At 40.8% G+C, this 26,379-nt stretch overlaps 1 protein-coding gene across 2 annotated transcripts in view; it reads left to right on the top strand.

The window, feature by feature from the left end:
- Positions 1-19,276, top strand: part of TAB2 (TGF-beta activated kinase 1/MAP3K7 binding protein 2) — a 52,229-nt gene extending 32,953 nt beyond the window's left edge. The window contains exons 4-7 of one of the 2 annotated variants that reach the window (XM_006891647.1): positions 12,594-12,754; positions 12,947-13,040; positions 14,536-14,616; positions 17,306-19,276. In XM_006891647.1, coding sequence (XP_006891709.1) covers positions 12,594-12,754; positions 12,947-13,040; positions 14,536-14,616; positions 17,306-17,448 — 479 coding nt within the window. In that variant the 3' untranslated portion in view covers positions 17,449-19,276. The remainder of the gene's footprint in view (positions 1-12,593; positions 12,755-12,946; positions 13,041-14,535; positions 14,617-17,305) is intronic. The other variant, XM_006891648.1, reaches the window with a different exon arrangement.
- Positions 19,277-26,379: the final 7,103 nt, after the last annotated feature.

The raw sequence follows: 26,379 nt of genomic DNA, 5'->3' as shown, positions 1-26,379 counted from the left end.
ATATTTAGTTGCCTTATAAATGTGTGTGAAAGTTGAAAGAATGTTGTTGTTGTTATGTGCCGTCGAGTTGTTTCCGACTCATAGCGACCCTATGCACAACAGCCCTAAACCCTGCTCTATCCTGCGCCAACCGCACCGCCTCTGACACACCCATCCCGATTACCCCAGTCACCGAATCAATCCATCTCATAGAGGGTCTTCCCCTCCTGCACTGTCCCTCCACCCTCCCAAGCATGATGTCCCTCTCCAAGGACCCATCCCTCCTGGCAACATGTCCAAAGTATGTCAGACGAAGCCCCAGAATCCTTGCCTCCAAGGAGCAGCTTGGTTTAATCCTCTCCAAGATGGATCTGTTTGTTTTCCTGGCAGTCCAGGGTACATTCAGTACCCTTCTCCAGCACCACAGCTCAAAAGCATCCACTCTCCTTCTGTCCTCCCTAGTCATTGTCCAACTCTCTGATGCATAACAAGCGATTGCAAATACCATGACCTGTATCAGGCGCACCTTAGTCTCCAGAGAGACACTGTTGCTCCTGAGTACGTTAATTTATAAAACTAAAGAAGATATGATTGAGATGCATCTATCACTATCTGCAATCTCAGCAATTTAAAATTCTCAATCTCATGCATTACTGTTTGTTAAATGATAGTGAAAAACATTAAAGCTAAGTCTTCAAAGGCACTTGAAAATAAATTTTTACTAGTTCCTAGTTTTTAAGTTGGAATTTTTACTCAACTGCCCACTGTAAATCATGTCATTTTTTTTTCTTTACTTTATAAATATTTCTCAAGTTCCTGTCCTGATGCCAGATGGCCCAAAATGGAATTCATTTTTCACTTCCCAAGAGCTTGAGGTTTAAAATGAAGAATGTATTTGATAGTAAAAATGTAAACTGATTAATTTTTCAAAGTACAAAATGAACTCATCTAATGAAAGTTTTGCCCTTCGTGTAAGAATGGTTTATAAATACAAATTAGTACTATATGAAGTCTGAAAATCATTTGTTCCCTTTTTTTCCTTTCTTCCTGCTACACTCATGGAGTTAACTTATCTAAAGCCCTTTGAGCAGGTAGTTCAGAAATACATGTAACTCCCCTAGTGTTCAGTCTCTTGAATTCCAAAATCATGAAAATATATAGGATTCAAGTAACTAAACTATCACACCTGTTCTCATTCCCAGATGAAGCTGTAGCATGATGTTTAGTATTAACACCTGTTACATCCTGGTCAGCTCCTAGCGATTGCTGCCAAGTTACCTCCACCTCTTAGCAAATCAGGTAGAGAGACTAGAGCTGCCCCCTGAGCTTTCCTGGGCTGATTCATGACACATGGGCTACCTCACTTCCTACTTTTTATCATCTTTATTTTTACTTTCTTTTCACAGTAGATAATATTTATTTTCATATTTGTAATTTTATATGTTTGTCCTTAAATATATAGGGTGTTTATAATAGCTGAAAGCAAATAAATGACATTTAGTAATTTTCTAGTCAGACTTAATTATTTAATAGTCAGTAAACATCTGTTCACTGCAGAGTCATCTTATGTGTGTTTCTTGCCATTTGCATCCCCTGTCCCCTCCCTGTGCCTTATGTCTACAAGGCACCGTAGTGAAGCAGAGATACAGGCATTGGGCTGCTAACCAAAAAGTCAACTGTTTGAATCCAGCAGTCACTGCACAGGAGAAAGATGAGAGCCTATCTACTTCAGTACAGATTCCCGCTGGGAAACGCCCTGGGCGGTTGTTCTCAGTCCTGACAGGTCACTGAGCGTTCACGTGACACCAAGGCTGTGTCTTGGATATTCATTTCTTTCCAGGAGACTTTGTCTTCCCTTTTGAAATGTGACAGTTGTTCATTACGCTTACCACACAACAGATTCTTTCATTTGCTCTTACAAATCTGTGCCATTTCCTGCATCTTCTTTCTTGATTTGTGCCCACAGTTTACTAAAATATCTCTCCATCTGTTTTCCTTTTATGTGAAGGATTTGGTAGATAAATTTCCTAGGTCTTTAAATGCCTTCCCACCTGAGTGGTGACTGGAAATAGAGTTCTTGACTGACAGTCATTTGTTCACAGGCAGTGTGACTGAGGGTTTAGTGTCACAGTGGAAGTCTCGTGGCACTGTGATTCCCCTGCTCTTGTATGTGAGCTGTCTGTTCATTCTAGAAACATTCTGGATCCTCATTTTTACCCTCGTATTTAGAACTTTCAAGGTAGAGCCTAGGTTTAAGATTATTCTTTTACATTGTCCAGTTATCCCTTTACACTTTTATGGAGGTCTTCGTATTAGGAACTGTTATTGTGGGGCACTGTCAAGTAGGGGAGAACTCATAGCTGACCCTCCAGTGAGTTTTCAGAGGCAGTAAATCACACGGAAGTTAATTGTCTTATCTTTCTCCTTTAGAGCAGCTAGCAGATTAGAACCTTAGGTTGAGAACATAATTCCTTACCACTAGGCCACTGGAACTCCCCATAGTAAAGATTAGCTCCAAAAAATTGTCTTTGGTCCTCACTCATTTCTCTAGAATCGATTTCTGGAGTTTTTCTTGTTCAAATATGTAAAGTTCTGGCTAACATTCTGTTTCTTTTTAATACTTAACTCCTCAGTGTCTTTTACCTCGTCTCTTTATTTTACACTTTAGAATATTTTTCATAATTTTTTTCCTCAGGTGTGAACATTCTCATTCTAGCAGCAGTGCTTTTAATTTCTAAGAGATTGTTCTTCCCTGACTCCTTTCTCATAGCAACTTCTTTTCTCATAGGTATCTCAAATACTGTCTTGACAATGCTAATTGAAGTTCTCGTCCCTCTCCTGAGTTTTCGTTATTAAATCTGGGCTAAGTTTATATCTAGTTTCCGTATCCAGTTTCCTCAGATACATGGTGACTATTCGTTCATTCTAAAAATGGAGTGCTATAGCTGCTGACTAAAAGCGTTCTCTGTATAAACCAGGTTGGTCACCTGGCAAGGTTAGTTTTGTGATGAGCTGGTAAGGTGCCACGTGTTACAAGAGCGTTTCTCTGTTACCACTTAGTGTTGGGGAGAAGGGAGCAGAGAGATGTTTTAGAGAACCTTATATACATAAATATGGTGACCTAGGGGAGAATTGACACTGCACCACATACAGGTTCTCAGTTAAAGCTCCTGTTTACAAGGCCATTGCTCCTTCTGTCTCCCCCTGTGTCTGCAGAGTAAGTGAGCCACCTGTCTGTTCCTGGGTCTCCACTGTTTGATCTTTCACATTGCTGAGGCAATCTCTAGTCCACCCAATGCCTTTTTCCTTACTCTTTTTTTTGTTACTGGATTGAGCCTGTTGTATTCCTCTGTTATTTTCCAGAGGAAGAAGATTACATAATGCAGTATTCAGAAACTCATCAGTTCTGGCTAGTTTTCATAGCGTGGTTCATAAAGTCAGTGGTGGTCAATATGTAGGGAAGGGGAGGTGGAGAGAGTTTCCTTTCAGCTTATCCAGTCAGGGCTGTGTAAAGAATCCACTCTATATTAGTGTGTACTTCTGGATTGCTTGTGTAAGGACATGAGCCTAGCAGTTCTACATTATAATTGGGACTGAATTGCTTTGTCCAAATACTACAGCTGTTGCTACTTGCCACTGAGTTGGAAGCGACTCATAACTGATCCTCTGCTGGGGTTACAAGGCTCAGCTAGCCCGGTAGATGATTGCCTGTCTTTCTTGCAAGGTGCATAGGAAGTCATGACCAACGAGTTAGCAACAAAACTCCCTGTAATCTATACCACTTAATGCGCTTCTTTTTTTTTATTTTTATTATTTTGTGTATGTGTACCATCAAATCAGATCCAACAGGTACAGGAGGAGATTGTCCCTCCTTCTCCGGCAGAGCATCTGGTGGATTCGAACCTCGTACTTCTAGGATTGCAGTGCAGCTTCTTGCCACTAGGCCACCAGAGCTCGCCTTAATGTGCTTCATTGATTGTTTTTATGACCAAATCAGCAAGCAAAAAACCAGTATACATGGTTCACTCAAATCTCTTTTCATAGTTATTTTCAGTAACAAGCATAAAAGTAAATTTTTAGCCTGACCCAATAACTTCAGTCTGCATATTAGACCCTGGAAATAAAACTGTCATGTTTTTTATCTCCTGTGTCAGCACCCAGCCCTTCTTCGTTTCCTGGAAGCTGGTCAGTGCACACATTTCTTAGTGATGTTCTAGTTCATTCTTCATTGTGAGTCTCTTGATGCTGTTTATTAATGGACAGGCACTAATCTCTTGCACAGTGAAGGTTCTCATTGCAAGCAGAACAATAGCTACAAAAGAAGTTTGTTTTAGCTGAACTTTCAAAGTGATTTTTTAGAAATTCATCTTGACTTTCCTCTTGAGTTTATTCTTTCTGAAGTTTTTGTCTAAAACTCCCGGCCACAGGTGAATGGTGAGGTGAACATAGAGATATTCAGAAACATAAGAAAAAGAATTATAAGAAATAAAGATGACACTGCTTTCCTGCAGTATTCAGAGCATTTTCACTTGCTTTTAATTATGTAGCACATATTAATGAGATGCTGATGTTTTGTAATACAGTTATAGTATAATTCTGCTCTACCATGTTTTAGGGAGCTCTGGTGGCCTAATGGCAAGAAGTTGCACTGCAGTCCCACAGGTACGCAGTTCGAGGCTACCACTGCTCCCCAGAAGAAGGCTGGGCAGTCTCCTCCTATGCGATTACCTGCCTCTGAAAACTCGAGAAAGGGTCAGCCATGGGTCAGTTCCGACTCTACAGTACACACAATGTGTTTTCACTGGAAAAATAGCTGTTGACTAAGTAACATGGCTATAAACTTAAAATATTTTGCTTTAACACTTCAGCCTAAGAAATTATCTTACCTTTACTACTGAGGGCGAGCCAGATCTTTAGTTGTTGCAAAACCTGCTTGCTTTGTGAAAGAATGTAATGTTTTGTCTATCTCAGAACATTCTGAGGAATGTATTCATTGACTTTCAGAAACTTTCTCACAGTAATATCTTTAGCAGCCATGTTGTTGCTTTTGTTATGCACCATCCAATTGGAACCGCTCCATAGCTCCAGTATGTTTTCAGAGGCAGTAAATCACAGGACAGGTGACTGACGGCCTCTCTCCCACAGAACGCCTATTGGATTCAAACCATTGACAGCACAGCTCTTTACCACTAAACCCCCAGAGCTCCCTCAAGAACCAGGGCCCCCTTATGTCTATAAAGTCATTTCCACATCCCATTTCTGTTGGATGCTCAAAGGCAATCTGCTGGTAATACTGGCCTTCTCTCCAGTTTCAAGGAGACCTGCTCATGCAGTGAACAAGCACTTGGCTGTCAACCAAAAGGTCAGTTGTTTGAACCCAACAGCTGCCCAGTGGGGGAAAGAGGGGGCAGTCTGTTGACTGTCCATGTAATTTCATTCTTGGGAACCTTACAGGCAGTTCTGCCCTATTCTTTAGAGTCTCTGTAAATCAGAATGAACTCCGTGGTTATAGGAGGTGGTAATGCTGTAGTTCTTAGCTCTCAGGTTTGCTTTCCTATATTGAAAGAAACCCTTACATCAAGTGTTAGTAATGGAGCTATATAGATGGCTGGCAGAATATTTGAAGACCTGTTCTGCAGGTATGTTCTAAGATGTATTAGTTAGGAGATAAATTTGAAAACAACTTTCCATATAGAATAAAAGTTCTAAAAGATAACTTTTTCCCCCTTTAAAATATTTCTAAAAATGACCACTGTTAAATACTGCATTTATGTTAGTGGTGTATCTGCCCAGTACATCAGTCTCCTTTTTTCTACTTGTCTTCGCCACCACCAGCCTGTCATTTGTGCTGAGATGCTGGAAACTATGACAATATTTCAAATGCTGTCAGTCACCCATGGTGAATAGGTTTCATTGAGGCTTCTAGAGTAAGACTAGCAAACAAACCTTGTCATTCCCTCCTGAAATAGTGTACAACCGACACACTGTTCAGGTGGCAGCAGAACATTGTCTGATACAGAGCCAGAAGGTGAGGTCCTCTAATTTTACTCGAATTGCTGCCATGAAATTGTAACTGACTCATAGCTGACCTTCCATTGTATTTCCAATGGTGTAAATAATATGGGAGGAGATTGCCTGTCTTTCTCCTTTAGATCTTGTGGTGGTTTCCAGTCACAGGGGGGCAGGGTCTTGGATTATCAGTGAACCTTTCCACAGACTATACTACCCGAGTTCCCTAAGGCCTCTCAAAGATAGGACACAGCTACCTCCTCAGAGGACCTTAACTCCCTTACTGAAGTAAATGGAGTAAACCTGTCAACCAGCAAAGAAATTTGATTTGTTGATGTGGTGCATGACTCAAAGTGAGGAGAAATGGCTTCAGATATCTATTAATAATTGGAACATGGAACAAGATACAAATATTGGAAGTTATCAGGAAAGAATTGGCAGCAATACAGAGAGATCTGTATCTTTGGCATTAATGAACAGAAATGAACTAGTATTAGCCATTTTGTTTGTTGATTCTTTGGGTTTTGGGGTTTGTTCAAATTGTGAGTGTGTGGTTTTAATGAAAGTTTACAGAAATTTGGATGCTCATTCATTCCTTGTACATATTTTCCTCCCTCCCCCAAGTCACTTAAAAAAAAGTTTCTTCATTGTTGCCATTTTGCGTTGGACAGTCAGTCATATGATCTACAGTAGGGAGCCCCTATGGGTAAGCAGTGTGCAAGCAGACTGAGACCACCAGTTGCTCCAAGTGTAAAAGATGGGGAGTCAGTCACCTGTGCAGTTTACAGCCACTGAAAGCCTGCTGAAGGATCAGCTGTGAGTCATTTCCAACTCCAAAACAGTGAACAGCAATGGTCTCACAAAGTAGGAAGAATCGAAGAGTAGTATCACATTTATCTTCATAAGAGAATTTCAGGATCTATCCTGAAGTATAGTGCTGTTAGTGAAGAGGAGGCAAGCCATGAAAGTACAAGGAAAATCAATAAATATGACATTCGCATTTATATGCAGGTAGTATAATTGGTAATTAAAGTGCACAAGTTGGAAAAAAAAGAGAAGTGGTAGACAGAAAATGCAACCTTGATAATAAAAATGAGGCCAGAGATTGCATGATAGAATTTTGTGTGGCCTATAACTTACTCACTGCTTATACCTTTCTTAAAAAAAACAAACAAACCAATAAAAATAATAAATAAAGCAATGACTGACACATGACCCTTACCAGATGTAATATACTATGGAATGGAATGATGGGGAAGTTCAGTATCATCCATTAGAACAAGGTCAGAGCTTGAATGTAGAAGTGACCGTAAGTTGCTCATATTCAGGTTCAAGGTTAAGCTAAAGAATATTAAAACAAGAGTGCCAGAATACACCTAAATTTAGTGACTCTCAAAAACAGATTTCATGGATTAAACACTAGTGACCAAAGACTAAACAAGTTGTGGGATGTCATCAAGACATCATACAAGAACAAAACAAAAGTTGAGAGATTCTAAAACTTGTCTAAAAATAAAAGGAAGATATTATGAAGTAACAGCTGGGCAAAGCAAGGAACTTCTACAGTGTGTAGAGATAGGGAGTTAGAAAAGCAAAAGGGAAAAAACTTTTTTTTTATTAGCTGCACAAAACGTTATGATATATTAATTCATAACTATCAAATAATTAAGTCAACAAACTCAAAATACTCAGAGTTACAGTTTAAGTATGTTATGCAAATTAAGAGTTATAGTTTCGTTAAATATATTCTGTCCAACCCTAATATAGTTGAACCTCTTCAATTTGTTACCTTGGCAGCATTTGCAATAAAAGTATAATTAGTACCTTTAATTTATTACACATATACAGAAATGCCTAAAATGTAGGCATATTAGTTATTGCACCTTGCTTGTAGCAAAATAATTATCCTATCCTGAGAAAATATGTATGAATTCTCTTTTTCTTGATTCTTGGCGGTTTATTTTTAAGCAATAGTGCTTACTTTTTATAGCTGGAAGAAGCATTTCTTAAGCTGCAAGAACTGAAGGAAAATTTAAGGCTTCAAGTTGCATTACTAAAGGATTCTTTTGGGAAGATAAAAAATGATGCAAGAAACATCAAAAAATGAACACATTGCATCATAAAGAGTTAGTTGGCCATTTCAAAGGATATAAAATCAAGAACCAGGAGTACTGGAGGAAGACGTCCAAGCTACACTGAACACCTTGGCAAAAACAGTAAGGCTTTCGAAATTGACAATGCTAATTGAAGTGTTTCAGTCAGTGGGATGCCAAGAACTTAGAAGGACAGCTTCCTGGTCAACCAGCTGGAAGAGATCAATATTTGTGCCCATTCCAAACAATAGTGATCCAATAGAATGCATAAATTACAATACTGATATCACATGCAAGTAAAATCTTTACAAACATTCAAAAACAGCTGAAGCACTGCATCAGTAAGGACCCACCATAAATTTCAAGCTGAATTTGTAAGAGGACTGTAAAGGGATAATCAGATTTATCTTGGCCAAAGCAGATAATAGAAAAAAAAAATTTGTCTTTCATTGACTGTGGTGTTCAGCTATATGGGTGATAAAAAATTATGGATAACATTTAAAAGAATGGGAATTTCAGGACATTTAATTATGCTCCTGCAAAACCTGTTCATAGACTTAGGAGCTGTCTAAACATGCCAAGGGGATACTGCATCATTTTAAATAAGGAAAGGTATATGTCAACATTATATCTTTTCCTAATAACTTCTTCATTCTGTATACTGAGCAGGTATTCTAAGAAGCTGGACTTTATGAAGGAGAATGTGGCATCAGGATTGGAGCGTAGGTCCAATTTCAAAAAGTAAAGAATTGAAGCACTTAAAGATGTAAGATGTACAGACCCAAGCCATGGTATCTTCAGTGCATGTGAAAGTTGTATAATCACGAAGGAAAACCAAAAGAGAATTTCTGGTTTTTAATTGTGATATTGGTGAAGAATATATCATGGATTACCACCAAGTGAACAAACAAATCTTTCTTGGGAGGAAGTACCACCAGAATACATAGGGGCGCTGTGAGTTGCAGGCAACTCGACGGCACATCACCACCACCACCAGAATGCTCCTTAGAATGGAAACTAGTGAGATTTTGCCTCTCATCCTTTGGCCATGCTATCAGGAGCGATGAGTCTCCTGAGAAAGACCTCATGCTTGGTAGAGTTGAGGCTCCTCAGAAAAGAGAAAGACCTTTATTCAGTGAGATGGTTTGCACAGTGGCTGTGACAGTATGCTTAAGCACAGAAGATTGTGATGACATGACATGATATTGTTGTTAGGTGCCAAATTGAGTATGACTCAACAGCAAGTTTGTGAACAGCAGATCTGAACCCTGACCTGTTCTCTGCCATCTTTATCATCTCTGATACACATGAGTCCATTGCAACTGTCAATTCATCTCCTTGGGAGTCTTCTTCTCTTTGGCTGACTCTCCACCATTCCAAACATGATTTCCTTCTCAAAGAGAATAGCTTCATCTGAAAACATGTCCAGACCGTGAGAGACAAAGGGGAGCTCAGGTGGTATAGAGGTAAAAAGCTGCACTGCCAACCCAAAGTACAAACGATGAAGCTTTGCCTCCAACAAACTCTCTGACAGCACCTATTCCAAGACATATCTGTTTGTTCTCTTGGTAGCCCACAAGATCGATACACAGCACTCTTCTCTAGCACTGCAACTCAAACCCATTAATTCTTCTGTCATCTTGATTCATTATTTAGCTCCAAGGTGCATAGCAAGTGATTGGAAAGACCATGACCTGAAGCAGGCATGCCTTAGTCTTCAAACTGACATCATTGCTTGTCATTTTGGAGAGGACCCTGACAGCAGATTTGCCCAATGCAGTGTGTCTCCTGACTGCTGGCACCAAGGGTGTTGATTGTTGATAAAAGCAAGATAAAATCATTGACAACTTTGCGGTATGAGGTAGGGTTTTGTGCTGCTCAGCGCCAGCCAGCAACATACCTTCAAGATTCTCTCTCAGTGATTGGTGTGTCATCAGGGTGTCTGGTGGTAGTAGTGATGATGTTAGTGCCTTCAAGCCATTTTTCAACTTAGAAGGGCCCAACATAACAAAATAGAACGAGCCCTTAGAGTTGGCTTGACTGTAATCTTGATAGAAGAAACTCAGTTTCAAACCATTCAGCAGCTAATTGCGTAACCATTGCTGTGTTCCTAGGATGTGTCTGCTGTGGTTTTTTTGGTTTTGGAGCGCCTTTGAAATTCTAATTGAGAATCCCTAGGCTTCTTGGATATGTAATTTGTTGTCTTTCTCTTATTTTAAATGCATTTTCACTATTATTTCTTCTACCTTGTTTTTCTTTCCTCCTATGTCATCAGTGCCCATATGTGTTAGACTGTTCCAGAAAGTTGATAAATTTAGGGAATTCTTTTTGTCTGAGAATAAATTCTTTTTAGCATTTTAATGTTTTTTATAACTTTTCATCCTTTCTCAAAGTTCCATCTCTCTGCATATTGTCAACCATTTTAACTAGATGCATTAACAGAATAATCAGCATTCTTTTAAACCAACATCTGATTACTCCAGCAATTGGATCGTCTTTAAGTTTAGTTCTATTGACGATTGTTCTGTTTATCTCTTGATTAAGAGTTGGGTTTTTATCGTATTTTCCTGTGGTTTTTTTGTTTGTTTGTTTTTGTTTTTTAATTGCATGCCATACATTGTAGAAAAACCGAAGAGACAAGCACACAGTGGTTGTGCCCAGACATGAGCATGCCTCTTTCCTGTGGGGTCCTGGTGCAGAGGTGGGACCAGTTTGGCCAAGGGTTTGTTGTCTTCAGAGCACCAGTCTTGAATTCCTCCAGTGCCTGGCTGCTGCTGTTGTGCCCCCTAAGATGGTGCCAGAAGTGCAGAGAATTTGTCTGTCTTGGATTGTTTCACTTTGGACCTTTCTGTACTGTGATGGTCCCAGTTTTACTAAAAGACCTTAAAATACTCATACTCACCAATGCTTCCAGATTTGGTAAAGGCCCATATGTCATGAATCCATAGGATCCTGCCAGCCACATGATCTCTGCTTGCAGCTCTTTAGCTCTTCTGGGAGAGCACAAAAGAGCCACAGGCACTAAGTAAACAAATGAGCATCAATGGACTCCAGATAAAACTTTATTTACAAAACAAGCAAGAAGCCAGATGTGAGCCATAGATTCAGCCATAGTTTGTGTGCTCCTTATTTTTAGTCTTATTCTCCACTTTCCGCCTCTCTCCCTTATCCAGGGTGTGTGTAGCTCATAAAGGCAGGGATATTTGCCTGTTTTCTTCATTGCTTTTGCATGTGCCTTGATCCAAACATTGTTGCAAAAATTCATTGCTGCGGGTGGGGAACCAGCTCACAGCTGACCCTGCAGCAGGTTTCCAGAGGCTGTAAATTGCAGAAGAAGGTGCTAATATTTCTCCCATCGAGTTGCTAATGCATTCAAACTGGTGCTGTTCTTTGGGCTGGCAGTGCAACTGCGTATCCACTAGGTCGGCCACCAGTTGTTGAGGGCCATAGAGTCAGAACCGACACTCATACAACTCTTGAGCTGGCTTCCACAGGCAGTAAATCTCACAGGGAGAGACTGCCCATCTTTCTCCTACAGAGAAGCTGGTGGGTTTGAACCTCGTACCTTGGGGTTGGCAGCACAATTCCAAGTAACCAGAGGGCTCCCAATTTTTTTAACTAGTTGAGTTGAATAACCCCTGCACTCCATACCTTAATGCTGACTTCTAAATGGATTACGTGATCTGCACACACCTTTGTATACTAAGGCTTTTCCTTATTTAATAGTTTACATGCTACTGAAACAAGCCTTTTTTTAATTTATTCCTTGTAAAAATTTTAATTTGGTCAAAGAGGACTTCACCAATAGTCTAATCTGTTGTTATCTGTTTGAGTTTTCTTGTGGCTGTTTTCCTCTCTGTAGGTTCCTTATTTATTGTACTTTTCAAGATCTGCCTGTTTACTTCTGGTATGGTATCACAGACTTTTAAAAAAGTAAATTGCTTTCTCGCTACATCCAGTCCAGTATCCTAAAAAATAAGACTTCCATTCATTCAATGCATGGATCACAAAAAACATGGTTGATGGTTTAATGAGGTTTTCAAAACAGTTCATCATTCATCCTCCAAGACGGATTAGTTATTTTGTTTCTTTAAAAATCTTGGGAAAATATTTTCATAAAATGTAATCTGATTAGAGTAGGAGTATTTATTAAACATGAACCATTTAACATTAGTGTTCGTGTGGGTAGAATACTCTACTTGCCTTTTGTGTTTGTTGTGTCCATCCAGATTACATGACCTAGTCCACATTCCTTTCTAGTATACCTATAAAATTCAACCTTCTTGGACATTAAGAGTGGCATTTGTCTCTTCAAATACTTAAAAACTGTTAGGATGTTAAATTTTTTATTTTGGGGGTATTTAAACTCACAGTATTGTTTTACTATGACTTTGGAATCCTTAGAAAATCCTTGTTTATCATAGAACTGTTTACTCATTTGTTGAGTTGAGGCAGGTTTTAAAGGTTCACTTAAGGTGGGTGGGTGCTCATGCTTATTAATATGTATTACAGCTTTACTGGTACACCAGAAGGCCAGAATGGAACGGCTTCAAAGAGAGCTTGAGATTCAAAAGAAAAAGCTGGATAAATTAAAATCTGAGGTCAATGAGATGGAAAATAATCTCACTCGAAGGCGCCTGAAAAGATCGAATTCCATATCTCAGATACCTTCAGTAAGTCTTCTCTTTTGGGTCCTGTGTGTTTGAATGGAAAGGTTCGGTGGGCAGCAAACTGGGAAGGTTTGGTTCTCTATAAAGACTCTGTCACTTCTTCTCGGTACTTCTTTTCCTTCCAAACACTGCCTTTTGTTGGCTCATGACATGAGAATTAAATTTGGCCTTTTCTTGCATGGAATTCTTTTTCAGCTCGAGGAAATGCAGCAGTTGAGAAGTTGTAATAGACAACTCCAGATTGACATTGACTGTCTGACCAAAGAGATTGATCTTTTCCAAGCCCGAGGTAAGGCCTGTGCTAACTCAGCTGACACTCAGTGTCTTCATTTTCCATCTCCTTAACAAAGGCTGACAGACTTGTCAGTCGTTATCCTACTGTCTATAAGGACTTGACTTTGGAGCCAGATGGTGCTGAAAACTTGGGGCCTTATTCATTCTTTTTAAAAAAACATAATTATGTATTTGATTGAAGAGTAACTTGATAAATTTTCTATTATTCAAATCTGCTTTAGTCATGTTTTAAGATAATAATGTTAATTCATATGTTTGGCTATATTGTCAAAAGTACTGATTTGTGTGTATTAGTGGATTCTGTTAAATGAGGAGCTCTGGCAGCTAAAATCATCAGGCCAGCAGTTCAAACCTACAAGCCACTCTTGTGACAGAATGATGTAGCATTCTGCTTCTGTAAATATTTGCAACTTTGGAAAACCCGTTGGGGCAGTTTTGCTCTGTTATATAGGGTCGTGGTGAGTTGGACTCCACTTTACAACAGTCAGTTTGGTTTGCTTTTGGTTAAGTTAATAATAATTAAAATATGTAACTCATATACTTTTTCTTTTCTTTTTTCCCCTATTAATCAAACTTTTAAGAATATAATTAAAAAGCACCTCCTTCTCAATAGCACTTCTTATTTGTTAAGACAAAGAAGAAAATAAATATAAATATGGTTTACACATATGTAGGTCAATAGTAATTTTCTGAAGAAAATAAATATAAATATGGTTTACACATATGTAGGTCAATAGTAATTTTCTGTACTTGAGATTCTAGTGCCAGGCCATAATTACTTAATTGTAATAAGAAACATTTACCACTTAATTTTGTTGTATAGACTAATAAATGGAAGGTTCCTAATTCTGAAGTTGGAGAAATAATGGAACATAAAATAGGAGAGAGAGAAAGCCCACCAAACAATCCTTGATCACACTTGGGCTGTTTTCCCAGATCCACTTAACTGAGAGATGGTTAATTTTATTTCATGTCTTTTAAAATGTTGACAATCTCTTTACCCTGAAATATTCTTAGGAGGGGAAAGGCCGTAATTTAATTTTAGAAAGAAAAAGATAGTTCATGCTAGTCCAGAATTTCTGTCTATTCCTTAAATATGTTTTTTTTTTTGTTTTAAAATATGAACCATTACATTAGTGTTTTTTATGCTTGGGCAAAACTGTTTAGTTGCTTACGTCCATGTTTGATAATTTTAAACTGTTAATTACCTGTTAGGTTCTTTTGACACCTAGAACAGAGCTCTGGTTCCATGGCATCTTCACATCATTCATTTGGCCTGTTCCCCAATTTACCACTTGCCTCTTTCTGAGGAATGTTCCCACCTTTGCTATTTGGAGAGTTTCACATGGAATTTGAGATGAAAGGTTCTAAATAAAAGCATTTACTTTATTCATATTGTTATGATATTTAGGAAGAAAATATTTGCTTTTTAAAAAATTAAGTCTTTTTGAGCAATAAACATTGATATATTTACTTTTTATATATTTCAGGACCACATTTTAATCCCAGCGCTATTCATAACTTTTATGACAATATTGGATTTGTAGGTCCTGTGCCACCAAAACCCAAAGGTAGTGTATCCATTAAATGTGAAAACTTAACATACTGAAAAATTAGGTTTTACATCATTGGTATTTTTAGCCACCTTCTACTGTAAAAGTACTTCAAACTTTAACTCTCTTGATGAATTTGTAAGATTCATCACCTCGTGAGTCATTATATATTCCCCTAGGTAGCAGATCTTGATAGAAAATTTTTCAAATGCAGATATTTGTATTCTCTAAAATGTTTAACAAATAATGAGGAAGAAACCTTTAAAAAAATTTTCTTTCCTTTTTAAATTTTTTATTGCTATTTTAAAGTTTACAGAAAACTTGGATTTCCATTTATTCATTGTTGCACAAAATTTCTTTGTTTAAAGACTACTTTTACGTATGTAAGAAAAAAAATCTGTTATGTGAAAGCATTTCCACAATAGATAGAAGCCTGTATTCTATATATATATTTTTTTTAAATAAGGAACCCGTCATATTTTGTCTGGAGGCTAAGCTAAGGAGACATTTTGTTTATGATTCGTTCGGGATATGCATGTGTTTTTAACAGCTAGGCTATAGAAATCACATGTCAATCTTCACAATCTAACTTCCTCCTATCCTTATTTCTGCTTGCTATTTAGTCTTCCAAACACCCTAAGTATTCAGTCTGAGTATACAAGATTATACAAATGTAAGAAAAAAAATTTAAAACAGAAATCTATGTAGTCCCCTATTGATTATGCAGAAGCTCAAGGACTGTATGTAGTCTTCAGTATGGATTGAAGCTCAGCATCAAGAAGACAGATTCTCACCACTGGGCCAGCCACTTGGCAACATCATGATAGATGGAGAAGAGATTGAGGTTGCTCACAGTCAACACTCTTTAACACCAGCAGTCAGGAAATCAGAAGACCAATTACATTGGGAAAATCTGCTGTCAGGAACCTCTCCCAAGTACTGAAAAGCAACAGTGTCAGTCTAGAGACTAAGGTACAACTAATCCAGGCCATGATATTCTCAGTTATTTGCTGTGCATCAGAGAGCGGGACAATGACTAAAGATGACAGAAGAAGAATCGATGCCTTTGAGTTGTGTTGCTGGAGAAGAGTCTTGAACATAACTGTGGACTGGCAAGAAAAAATAAATAAGCCTGTCTTGGAGAGGGTGAAACCAAGTTTCTCCTTGGAAGCTAGGATATTGAAGTTCTAGCTCACATACTTTGGGCACGTGGCTAGGAGGGACTGATCCTTGGAGAAGGACATCATGCTGGGAAGGGTCAAGGCACAGTGCAGGAGTGGAAGACCTCGAATGAGAATGGATTGATAACAATAACTGAGGCAATGGGGGTTGGTGTGTCAGAATTAGTGAGACTGGCTCAGGACAGGGCAGGCTTCAGAGCTGCTGTACATAGGGTCACTATGGGTAGCAGGCACTTCGATGGCACATAGCACTGATTATCTTCTCTCTGGGGGACACAGGCAGTTAAGCACTCAGCTGCTAGTCAAGATGTTGAAGGTTAACATCTACCAAGAAAGGTGTCAACCTTGGGAGACCTGGATATCTGCTTCTTAGACAGCAGTCATTTGAACCCTTGGGGAAGTGTGTTTCTCTCCTGCCCTGCCGGGATATCATGAGTCACGAGCAGCTCAGCAGCAACTACTGTAAAAGGAAACTCAAGTGCCAAACAGTCCCTCTTTTAAATTTGTTACAAAAAGACTCTCACATACTAAGCACAGTATTTCTCTTTTAAAATAGCAAAAAGCTTCTATTTCATTAGCAACTTGGTAGATTATTTAGAGTTTGCAAATTAACAAACACTGCTTCAAACTGGAAACCTTGACAGGAGGAATCCAGTAATGCAAGCTCTCTTCCCATTGTTTTTTGGTGCCATCAAGTCAGCTCTGACTCAGGGTGACTCCGTACCCGGTAGAACAAGGCATGTCAGCCCGGCACCACCCTCACTCACAGCCCCTGTGCATGACCACTTCTCAGGCGCCCTGTCAGTCCGTCTGGTTTTTTTGCTTCCATTTTTCCAAGCATGGTGTGTTTCTCTTGATAACATAGCAAAGTACATGAGATACAGTCTGGCCATCTTTGCTTAAGGAACTTTTTAGTTGTACTCCCAAAATAATTAATAGGAGCACTGTACTAAATTAATAATTGGCCTCAAGTAAAAAAGGCATTTCTTAAGTGTCATTTTATCTTAGAAACAACCTTTGAGGCACACTATTAGGTATATTGAAGTACAGTAGAACTTTTTGCACTAATTTCTCCATGGTCTCTTGTTCATATAAAATTGACACATGAGAAGTTAATTTTTTTTTTTTTTGCATTTTTCAAAACTAGGCTTTCTGATAAAGAACATTTAACATAATTGACCATAGTGGAAGCCTTAAATACACTGTCAGTGTTTTCACAATTCGAAGTGATACTATGGGAGTCTACTGTTACTTGTCATAGGAAATTGACTCCCATTTTCCCTGTTGTAAATTAGAACAATACTCTTTTCCCTTTCATAAATACAATGAAGTGCTTACATCCCAGAGGAAACTACAGACCCGGCAGAGGTTGGTGATGATTAGGCATGGCCCATTTCAGCAAGGCGCACTCTGCTTAGCATGCTGTGTGGTGCAGATAGCATGTGAAATTGCCAGTCCTTTGTTAGACTTTGTGATTTCTTTTTACTGGGAAAGTAATTGCTTTTTGTGTATTTGTTTGTTTGCAGATCAACGGTCCACCATCAAAACACCAAAGAGTCAAGACACGGAAGACGATGAGGGAGCGCAGTGGAATTGCACGGCTTGTACTTTTTTGAACCATCCAGCCTTAATCCGTTGTGAACAGTGTGAGATGCCAAGGCATTTCTGAGCCAAAAGGCCCTATATCTTCTCTAAATCCACATCTAAAGTTCAAGAATCTAGTCTGTCGTCAGGGGAAAAGTTTCACTGCTACATAGGATTTTTTCAGATTGAAGGTGTGACGACATGGTGGTGTGCTAATGTCCAGGGTCAGCCCACAGAGCTCCTAATACCTCAGTCGAATGTCATAGGCAGTGAAACCCCTCACATGGAGGGAGCCTGCTCAGACTTGGCCTGCTGCCGAGGCGTGTCCCGTGTTACCAGCATCCGGGATGGCTGATTCTCAGTATATAGTGCTTGGGTGTGCCCTGTACCTTTCCTCTCGTGTCACTACTGAAATTTGACAGGAGGAAGGAATCGAAAGAATGATGGCTTTTTTCTTTTTAAAGCTCTCAGTTGAAACACTACACACACAAGGTTCAGCTATTTAAACTGTTTGCTGCCGCATCGTGCCCATGGATGGGGATGAACCTGGCATAGCCGCGGTGTCTTTGGCCTGGTCTTGTCCTCCCTGAACACGCCTTCACTCTGAAGCCGGCGTTGGCAGAGACGGAGAGCAGCACGCATTGTCCGTACAATGTGCAGTGAAACACCCCGCGCTTTGCGTACTGTACAGATCTCTTGAGTCTGCTTAAGTGATTTCTTTGCTCCTTTATCATTTTCTTATAATTCTATATGTATAGTGTAATAGTCTGTTGTTAACTAATTTTCTTTTTCCCTTTTAGTGGTTAAGCACGATCATGTCCCTTTTTACGCCTTACCTGAGAGAAACAATGCCTTAAAATAAAAAAGCATTAATGAAATGAAACTATGCACACAACCCTTGTCCTCTCCACGCTCTGAGCGTGCCCCGCCCGAGCCCCCCATCCTGTGAGGACAGCAGATACTGCGCCAGGAGCAGAGGAGGCGGCGGCGGAGAGCCACAGGCCGCCCGCGCGGTAGGCACAGCAGCGTATGTCTTCCCCAGGGAAGCCCAAAACAAAAAGTATTCGAACCCACTGACAGAGCAACAAGGTTGAGCTTGCTTCATCTGCCTGATGTCCTGCAGACCTTTCCCAGGAGATCACCAATTCCAGACCAGCAGGACCTGCGGCCCTTCTTACGGAGCCCTTCTCACAGAGCGTCGCCATGCTTGACTGGCTGGGCAGTCCGTTTCTGAACCTGCTGTGGAGGCAGGATAGCGCCTGTATTTATAAAACAAGGCTAGTCGTACTTAAGACAACTGAAGAAAAGCTGGAAAAAAGAAAAACAAGCAAACTTGAACACTGAAGCAACCTCAAGCATCTCTGTATTTTGATGATATATTTTTATAAGAAAAAGAAATATTCAGATGACCAGGAATGTATATAACAAAATGAAATCAAGAAAAAGAAAGAACCTTATGCACTTAAAAAGACAGATGTATGAAACTATATCAGTGCTTAGAAATGGGGCTAAGGGAAGTGCTGAAATGTAACTAAAAGATAAGCGAGACCATGTAGACTGTCACCCACTGTCCCTGTTTTCCAAGAACAAGGGTGCCCCAGGTGAGCTAATGACGCCTGAGCCTCGGCTCCCGGGCAGGGTGTTTTGTATATGAGGAAAAATACGACATTTCTGGTTGACTAGACAATAGACCCAAAGCCCTTGCATTTGATGCATTTTGTTTTAAATGTAGGCCTTGTTTTTCAGCTTCATCTGCAGTTCTATGTGAAGATTGATAAATCAGTTTTTACTTGTTTTATTAATAAAACGTAATTTGGATATCTTGAGTTGATGGTTTTGTGATTTAGCTGGGTAAACTATCTTTGTAACAGATAAGTTATTTATAAAAATTAAAAAACTTATATTCTAATTTGGATTTTGTGACTTGTTTTTAAAGTTTTGGGGCAGGGCATCACATGTTCCACGACACACGGTCCACGGGCTCGTTGGAGTCAGAGGCTATTTGTTCTCATGACCTCATCTGGGTAGGTGCGACAGGGGCTGCCACCCACTTCTAGGATTGTTTTCCCCCCTTTCCTCGGGCTTCTTTTTACCTGACAAAGCATTTTATAACTCTGCATTTCCTTTCATGTCTTGGTTTGTTTTTTGGTTTTTTTTTTTTTACAGTTTACCTCCTGGTGGAAAACAGATGTGACTTTGTGAACTATTTAGTCTGGGCACTCATTTACATTTTCAGTCCCATAATGGGTGTGTTCTTTGGTTCTATGAAAAGCTTCCACATTCAGACTTCGGGAAGTTACAGCTCATTGGTTTTTTATGAACTTGAAAATAGCAAAGGTGCTCTTGGAGATACCTGGTTAGAAATCAGAGAGCAGTCTCCTTGACTTCTTGGCCTGGTGTCACCAGCATGTAAGGCCTGCCCATGCTTGGGGCCAGAGAACACCTGCGAGAGTTACTTCACAGAACCACAGCAGTGGGCCATAGGCCTCAGATGGAAGGATGGGCTTCTGCTTGTCTACTCTTCCTTGGGTACTAACGTACCAGAAACAAGGAGAAGGCATTTATTAACTGACAGATTGTATCAATGGCATTTCTCAGGAAAACTTCTCTAACAGAGTGTCTGCTAGTTTCATGATAAGTCCCCGAAAGTTGCCCTGTTGCGTTGTAATTTTAAGAAAACGATTGTATTCTGAGTCAGCCTAATGTTGATACTGTGTTCAACCAAGTCCAAACCAACTAATAGCTGACCCCTCAATTTGTTGTGAGAGGCAGTAAATTATATCAGAGGAGGAAATTGCCAAACTTTCTCCTGTGGGACAACTGGTGGTTTCAAGCTGCATACCTTCGGGTTGACAGTGCAGTCTCTTAACACTATAGTGCATTGAAATTATGCAGGTAATTCTACCCACAGATAGTCCAAGCTCTATTAGCTTTTGCATTTAAATTTATGTTGTAATCACAGGATTGTGACGTAGCCTAATTATGTAACTGACATTTTGTCAATTTCTTATCAATTAATTGTTACTTATTAATGTGAAATTCCTGGGAGTGAGGATAAGTTTTAGAGGTGAACTCAACTCGTTGTCAAGATGAGAAAACTCATTGCTCCCTCTAGTGGGTTTTCAGAGACTGAATCACAGATTGCCCGTCTTTCTAAGGGAGAGTAACTGGTGGATTCCTGCCTTCGGAGCACAACTCCTTTGCCACTACACCCCGCCAGAGCTCCCTAAGAGGTGAACGGCAGAAGATGTGCAATCAGAATTACTGACTTTGGTTTAATTGTCTTTGAAAGTGTATGTAGTGTCACGAGAAGCCATTCCAGATTCAAAATCTTAGCACTAGATACTAATATACTTTTTCATAAAATACTTTCTCAAGGACAAGTGAACCTTTTTTTCCACCAATTTTTAAAAGGTACAGTTCTGGCCATTTTACTTGAAATGGTTTGGAACTACATTTTAATTTTATTGTTTTCACCTGAAAATATTATTAGGCAGCTGAGAAGAGTTGGTTGCTTTTTTTTTTTTTTTTAATTTGTTTTGTGTGTCTGTACGTGTAACCGTCAAATTGGATCTGACTGGCACAAGAGGAGATTGCCCCTTCCTTCTCCAGCAGAGCATCTAGTGGATTTGAACCACATGCCTCTGGGATTGCAGTGCAGCTTCTTGCCACTAGGCCACCAGAGCTCCCTGAAAAGTGGTTTTCTAATGAAAACACAATTTTGTAGCTTTGTATTAAGTTGGAATTTTTCTCCCTTTTATAGTGGTCTGGTTTTTAAAAGAATTGATAATCATGTTGTGTTCCTTAGAGTTGGAACTGATTCATAGCTGACCATCCACTGTTTTTAGAGGCAGTTAATCACATAGGAGGAGGTTGTCCATCCTTTTCTGGTGGAGCAGCTGGTAACCTTGAACTGTGTGCCTTCAAGATTACAGCGCAGTTTTCTTGGCACTAAGCCACCAGAGCTCCCTAGTTAATCGCACAAAGTATTCTGCATTATCCTTCCAGGTATAAATTCTTTATAAGTTAGTTTTCAAAAACTGAGTTACAGTGTTGCATTATAATGATGAATTTACCTACACAGGAGAGGAAGGCCCAGGATGAGATGGATTTTACTCAGTGACTGGAGAAATGGGATTAGGTCTGTCAGAGAGGAGGCTGGCTCAGGATAGAGCAGGCTGCAGAGCTAGTGTACAGAGGGTTGCTGTGAGTTGCTGGCAACTGGATGGCTCATAAAAACTTGTTTCATAAAATTCCGAAAAGCAGCCACATTTTCACCACTCTCAGAAACGCCGTCATACTGTACATACCGTATTAAACACTAGGGGTGTCTTGTTTATCTGATTGACGTAAAAGTATGGCTGAGATTCAGTTCAGGAGTCTCCCTAGAGCCCTGTACCTCTGGGATAGCCCCTTGCCTTTGCTGTAGCATTTATGTCCCTGCCTTAGTAAATGAAGCAAATTAATGTCAGACCCTCCTCACGGGGATGTTGTGAAGGGTCGTTTGAAACTGCGACAAGCCCCTTCTCTCTGTGCTGTGATGTCCTAAGTGGGGGGTGAGGGTTTTGCTTGAATGGGATTTGTCACATCTTTTTCAGAAGTGTCAACTAACAGTATACAGGAGCATCTCCGTGGATCCGAGCGCGGTGCTGTCATCACTCAGGTGGGATTCTTTTTTTGTGTGTGTGCGTGTACCATCAAATCAGATCTGACTGGTACAGGAGGAGATTGTCCCTCCTTCCCCGGCAGAGCATCTGGTGGATTCGAACCGTGCACCTCTGAGTTTGTAGTTGCAGCTACTTGCCACTAGGCCACCAGAGCTCCCCTTCAGGTGGGATTCTTAATGTTGAAAGTCTGGTGCAGGGATGGCACAGTTGTGGCAGGCTGACGTGCATCTAGTGTGTTTCTATTTGAGTTGCCTGCTCAACTGTCTGAAGAATGTACATTTAGTGACACAGTCTAGCAGATTATTCTCAAGGAAAAGAAACATTCTTCAAAGGACGTTCCCTCCAGTGTGTGCACATCTGTGTATTTGTTTCTCACTAACATTAATTCATCCACACTTCCAGTTCCTTCACCATCACTTCCAAGACCAGTGCTGTCACAGTACTAGCATCCCTCAGGTCCTTCACAATGGTTATTCTTAGGGAGGAAAGAAGTGTCCTATCCTGGGAGCACTCCTGCCACCACCACCAGTTGGTAGTCCACGTGGGTCCCCAGGGTGAGAGCTGGCCACCTTGAAGGCTGAACTCCACAGTACAAGCTTGTACTGGAGGAAGCTGCCCCATCTTTCCATTCAAATACTCATCTAACACTAGTGATGATCTTCCATGTCAAGTTATATTTTTGGTATATGTGTGTAGCATCTTTTACTACTTACTGTCTGTACATCCCGAACAGTTCTGCCGTCTGGATTCAGTCCTCTAGCGCAGTCGTATGTACCCTGCACTGTCCTGAGTTCTGGTGACACAACAGTGAACAGGACACAATGACACGTCATCCTGGCTCTCACCTGCTGCTGCTGCTGCTGCTGCTTGGCTGTCTCATGCCACCTGCCTTGTCGTGTCCCTTCTCTGTTGTGTGATCCACTTGCTTTTTTTTTTTTTTTAGTCACCTTGTATCTTCATTTCAGATGTTTGTGCTGAGAAGATATGCTTGAAAATCATTTTAACGAAGCAAACCTTAAACTTCGTGTAAAACTTGACAGCTTTCTTGGGTCCTGCTTTGGTGATGTGCTAGGGAATCTCGGTTAGCCGAGGAGTCAGTTCTGGGTACGCTCTCTCTGTCCATGGGTCTTTTCGGTTCTGTTGCTGCAGCTCCTGCTGAGACCAGCATGGGAGGGAGAAGACAGCTAGGAAGCCGGGGCCGCAGTCCAGCTCCCCAGAGGCCATTGACTTGGCTCTGGGTCCTGAGCCAGTTATCTTACGCTTCCAGTTTGCTTTGCAGCATCCGATTTTCCTTTATGAAGTTGGATGGATTCCTAAATCTGATCTCACTTTTGATTTCTTTCTCTTTAAATGCCTTCTTTTAACAGGGAAAGGGGAGTTAAGGGTATCTCTGAAAAAACATTGCTCTGAAGGTTTATGCTGTTTGTGTGGTGCCTTGACTTGGATTACACTTTCTGGCTCTGTAACTACATCGGAAGGAGCCCTGGTGGCACAGTGGTTAAGTGCTGGGCAGTGCAAGCCCATCACCCATGCACTCCGCATGAGAGCTCTGTGACCACCTACTTCCAGAAAGACCACAGCCTTACAGGACCGATGGAACCCTGTGGGGTCCCTGCCCTATTGGGTCACTATCAGGCAGGATCACTGCAGGGCCACGGGCGTGGGATTTGGAAGCACATGGTAATGCTGTCTTTCTGTCAGCTGATTGCTATGTGGCACAGCTTGTAACTGCTGAGTAAACAGAATCAAAGTCAAGCACAAGCAGAGCACAAATACAGAAGCATAATTACAAGGGAGAAAGCTGAAAACATTGCTCACTTGGAAAAATTTTCCAGAGACAAGTTTAAGCTGTTCAAAAATCTTTTAACAGGGCTGATATCCCCATAGTTGGGAAGAAATAATTAGAACAGGGGATTCAAGAGTTTGGATAAGATTCCAAGGACAGCACAAATGGGAGTGTTAAAGAGTGCAAAGCACCCAGCTATTGATCATAAGAAATGGGCACCCACTGAGGGAGCAGCAGGTTCTACAGGGGTCAGGGAGGAGTAGAGAGGTAGGAGTGAGAGGTGAAGAGTGAATAGATGGGGGTGAAGGGTAGAGAAGGGGTGAGAAGTAGGGAGGTGGGGGGTAGAATGGTACGGATGAGGGTGGATAGAGTGACAGTTGGGGAGGTGGGGTGAGTAGTGGGAAGGTGGAGGAGCGGTGAAGAGGTGGGAGGGGAGTGGAAACGGGAGTTGAGGGGTTGAAGGATAGGTGGGAGTAAGGAATGGAGGTTTGGGGTGGGGATAAGGGATGAAAGTTAGGGATAAGAGATGGGAATGGGGTGGGAGGTAGGGATGAGGAGTAGAGAGGTGGAGGTGAGGTGTAAAGGGCAAGGGTCGGAGATAGGTAGAAGGATGAGGGGTGGGAAAGGGTAAAATCTACATTCGTGGGGGAGGGGGAGGATTGGAGGGCAGGGAGTTGCTTTGGGAGAAAGTGTGAACTGAGGGGAGGAGTCTGGAGAGGATGAGGAATCCTAGCTTGAGCTAGGTCTGACCAGATGAGGGCAGAGGAAGAAGTTGGTAAACAGCGTCTACAGAATATGCTGTTACTGACACCCTCAACACCATGGCATCTAATGGATCTTATGTTCTCAAGGGTAGTTTGCATGCAGCCAGGACCAGAACTCCTCAAGCCACTCAAAGATGACAGCCTTTCATATGACTTGAAGTCAACTGAGAGGATATTCTAGGTGTTTTCAGAGGTCACTGTGTTATCTTTTTATGTGGCCAATGATGCATGATACAGCAGTTTATCGTCTTATTCTTAAGGACATATTTTGGACATATCCCTAGCTGCCCCAGGCCTTTCGTGGTGAGTATGAATCTTACAGAAGCCTCTGCCTTCCAGTCGCTTCTTGCTCTTCCTGTTTGATTAACAGGATGTCAATGTAATGAACCATCAGGATGTTCCAAGAACAGGCTGTTAAGATCTCTTAGAAGAAACCATCACAGATCATGGCAGATGACTAAACACAGCCCTGTAGCAACACCGTAAATGAATATTGGTGTCCCTTCAATATAACTGCAAATTGTTTCTGATCCTCTTTTCTAATTGAAGCAGAAAAGAATTCATTTGTGATCTTTATGGCTACATACCATGTACTTGAGGCCCAATCAACCTTCTGTTAATATAGTGTCTGACACAACAGGAGAAAGCAGGGCTGTGGTTGGTTGAACATGTAGTTGGCTACACCTTTCAGAATCTGTACCATTCTTGCAGAGGCCAGGCCGGCAAATCAGATGGAAACATGAGAAGGACCACCACTTCTGAACTCCTTAGGTCTTTCCCCTAGAATTCAAAACTAGTTTTCATTTATTTCCTTGGCAGAGAGTTGAGAGGGCAAGATCCCACAAGCCAAGGATCCAACACAGGAATCACCCCAATTGCCTTGTATATATATCAGTTGCAGTTTTACACTCAGGAACCAGGAAATAGTCTCAGGGTGGATCCATGGACCCAGGTGGCCAGGACATTGACCAGCATTAACCTGGCCTTGGTGAGTCATCTCTTTAGTGGGTGGGATCTGATGACCCTTTCAATCATGGATGGCAGTGTCAATTCAGCTACTGCGTCCAAAGTCCTCAGAATATCAGCATAGTGTCCTTTCCTGGAGTCCAGTCACTTCAGTAGATGACCAAACTTCCCTTCCAGGAAGGTCTGAGGGAATTACAGTATGTCTGTCCTATTGTGTTGTAGGATTTTTCTTCCTAGGGATGTGGTCATCTCTTCAGTTAATGGATTCCAGATCTGAAAATAGCTTCTGGACCAGAAACTGAGATAAAATCATAACTTTTCACTTGGGCAACTGTCCCTTAGTTTCAGCCTCTCTTACCTTCTTCTGGACTGCTTGACCTCTGGGACCACCATGCTCTAATAGCTATTTCCACAGTTCACATTGACCAAACCCCCTTGGATACCCTTCCGCTTCTACTGCTCTTTATGGTAATTACAGACTCCTCATCCCTGGTGGTTAGGCTTTGCTTCCTGGTCTCCATTACTTTGTGGGGACGGGACACAAATATTAGGGAGGATGGGACACAAATATTAGGGAGCCCAGTGTTGTGCCCATTTCTTCTATCATGAATCCTAGGTTGCAGAGGAAAGCTGTCGCTGAACTTCTATTTGTGTTGATTCAGATCTACCAAGAAATAGAAATTCCAAGATGGGTTTGCTATGTAAGATGGTTATCAAGAAAACACCTTGGACATAAAGAGAAAAAAGAAAACAATACGAAGAGACTTCCATCCATGGGTCCATCAGCAGCTGAGCATATGAACCGATTACACCATGCATTTACCCATTTTTTT

The sequence above is a fragment of the Elephantulus edwardii genome, unplaced genomic scaffold, assembly GCF_000299155.1.
Source record: "Elephantulus edwardii isolate Elephantulus edwardi_28Jun2011 unplaced genomic scaffold, EleEdw1.0 scaffold00102, whole genome shotgun sequence".
Lineage (NCBI taxonomy): Eukaryota > Metazoa > Chordata > Mammalia > Macroscelidea > Macroscelididae > Elephantulus > Elephantulus edwardii.
Note: the sequence above shows the minus strand (reverse complement) of the source record. Positions and strands in the feature narration are given on the sequence as shown.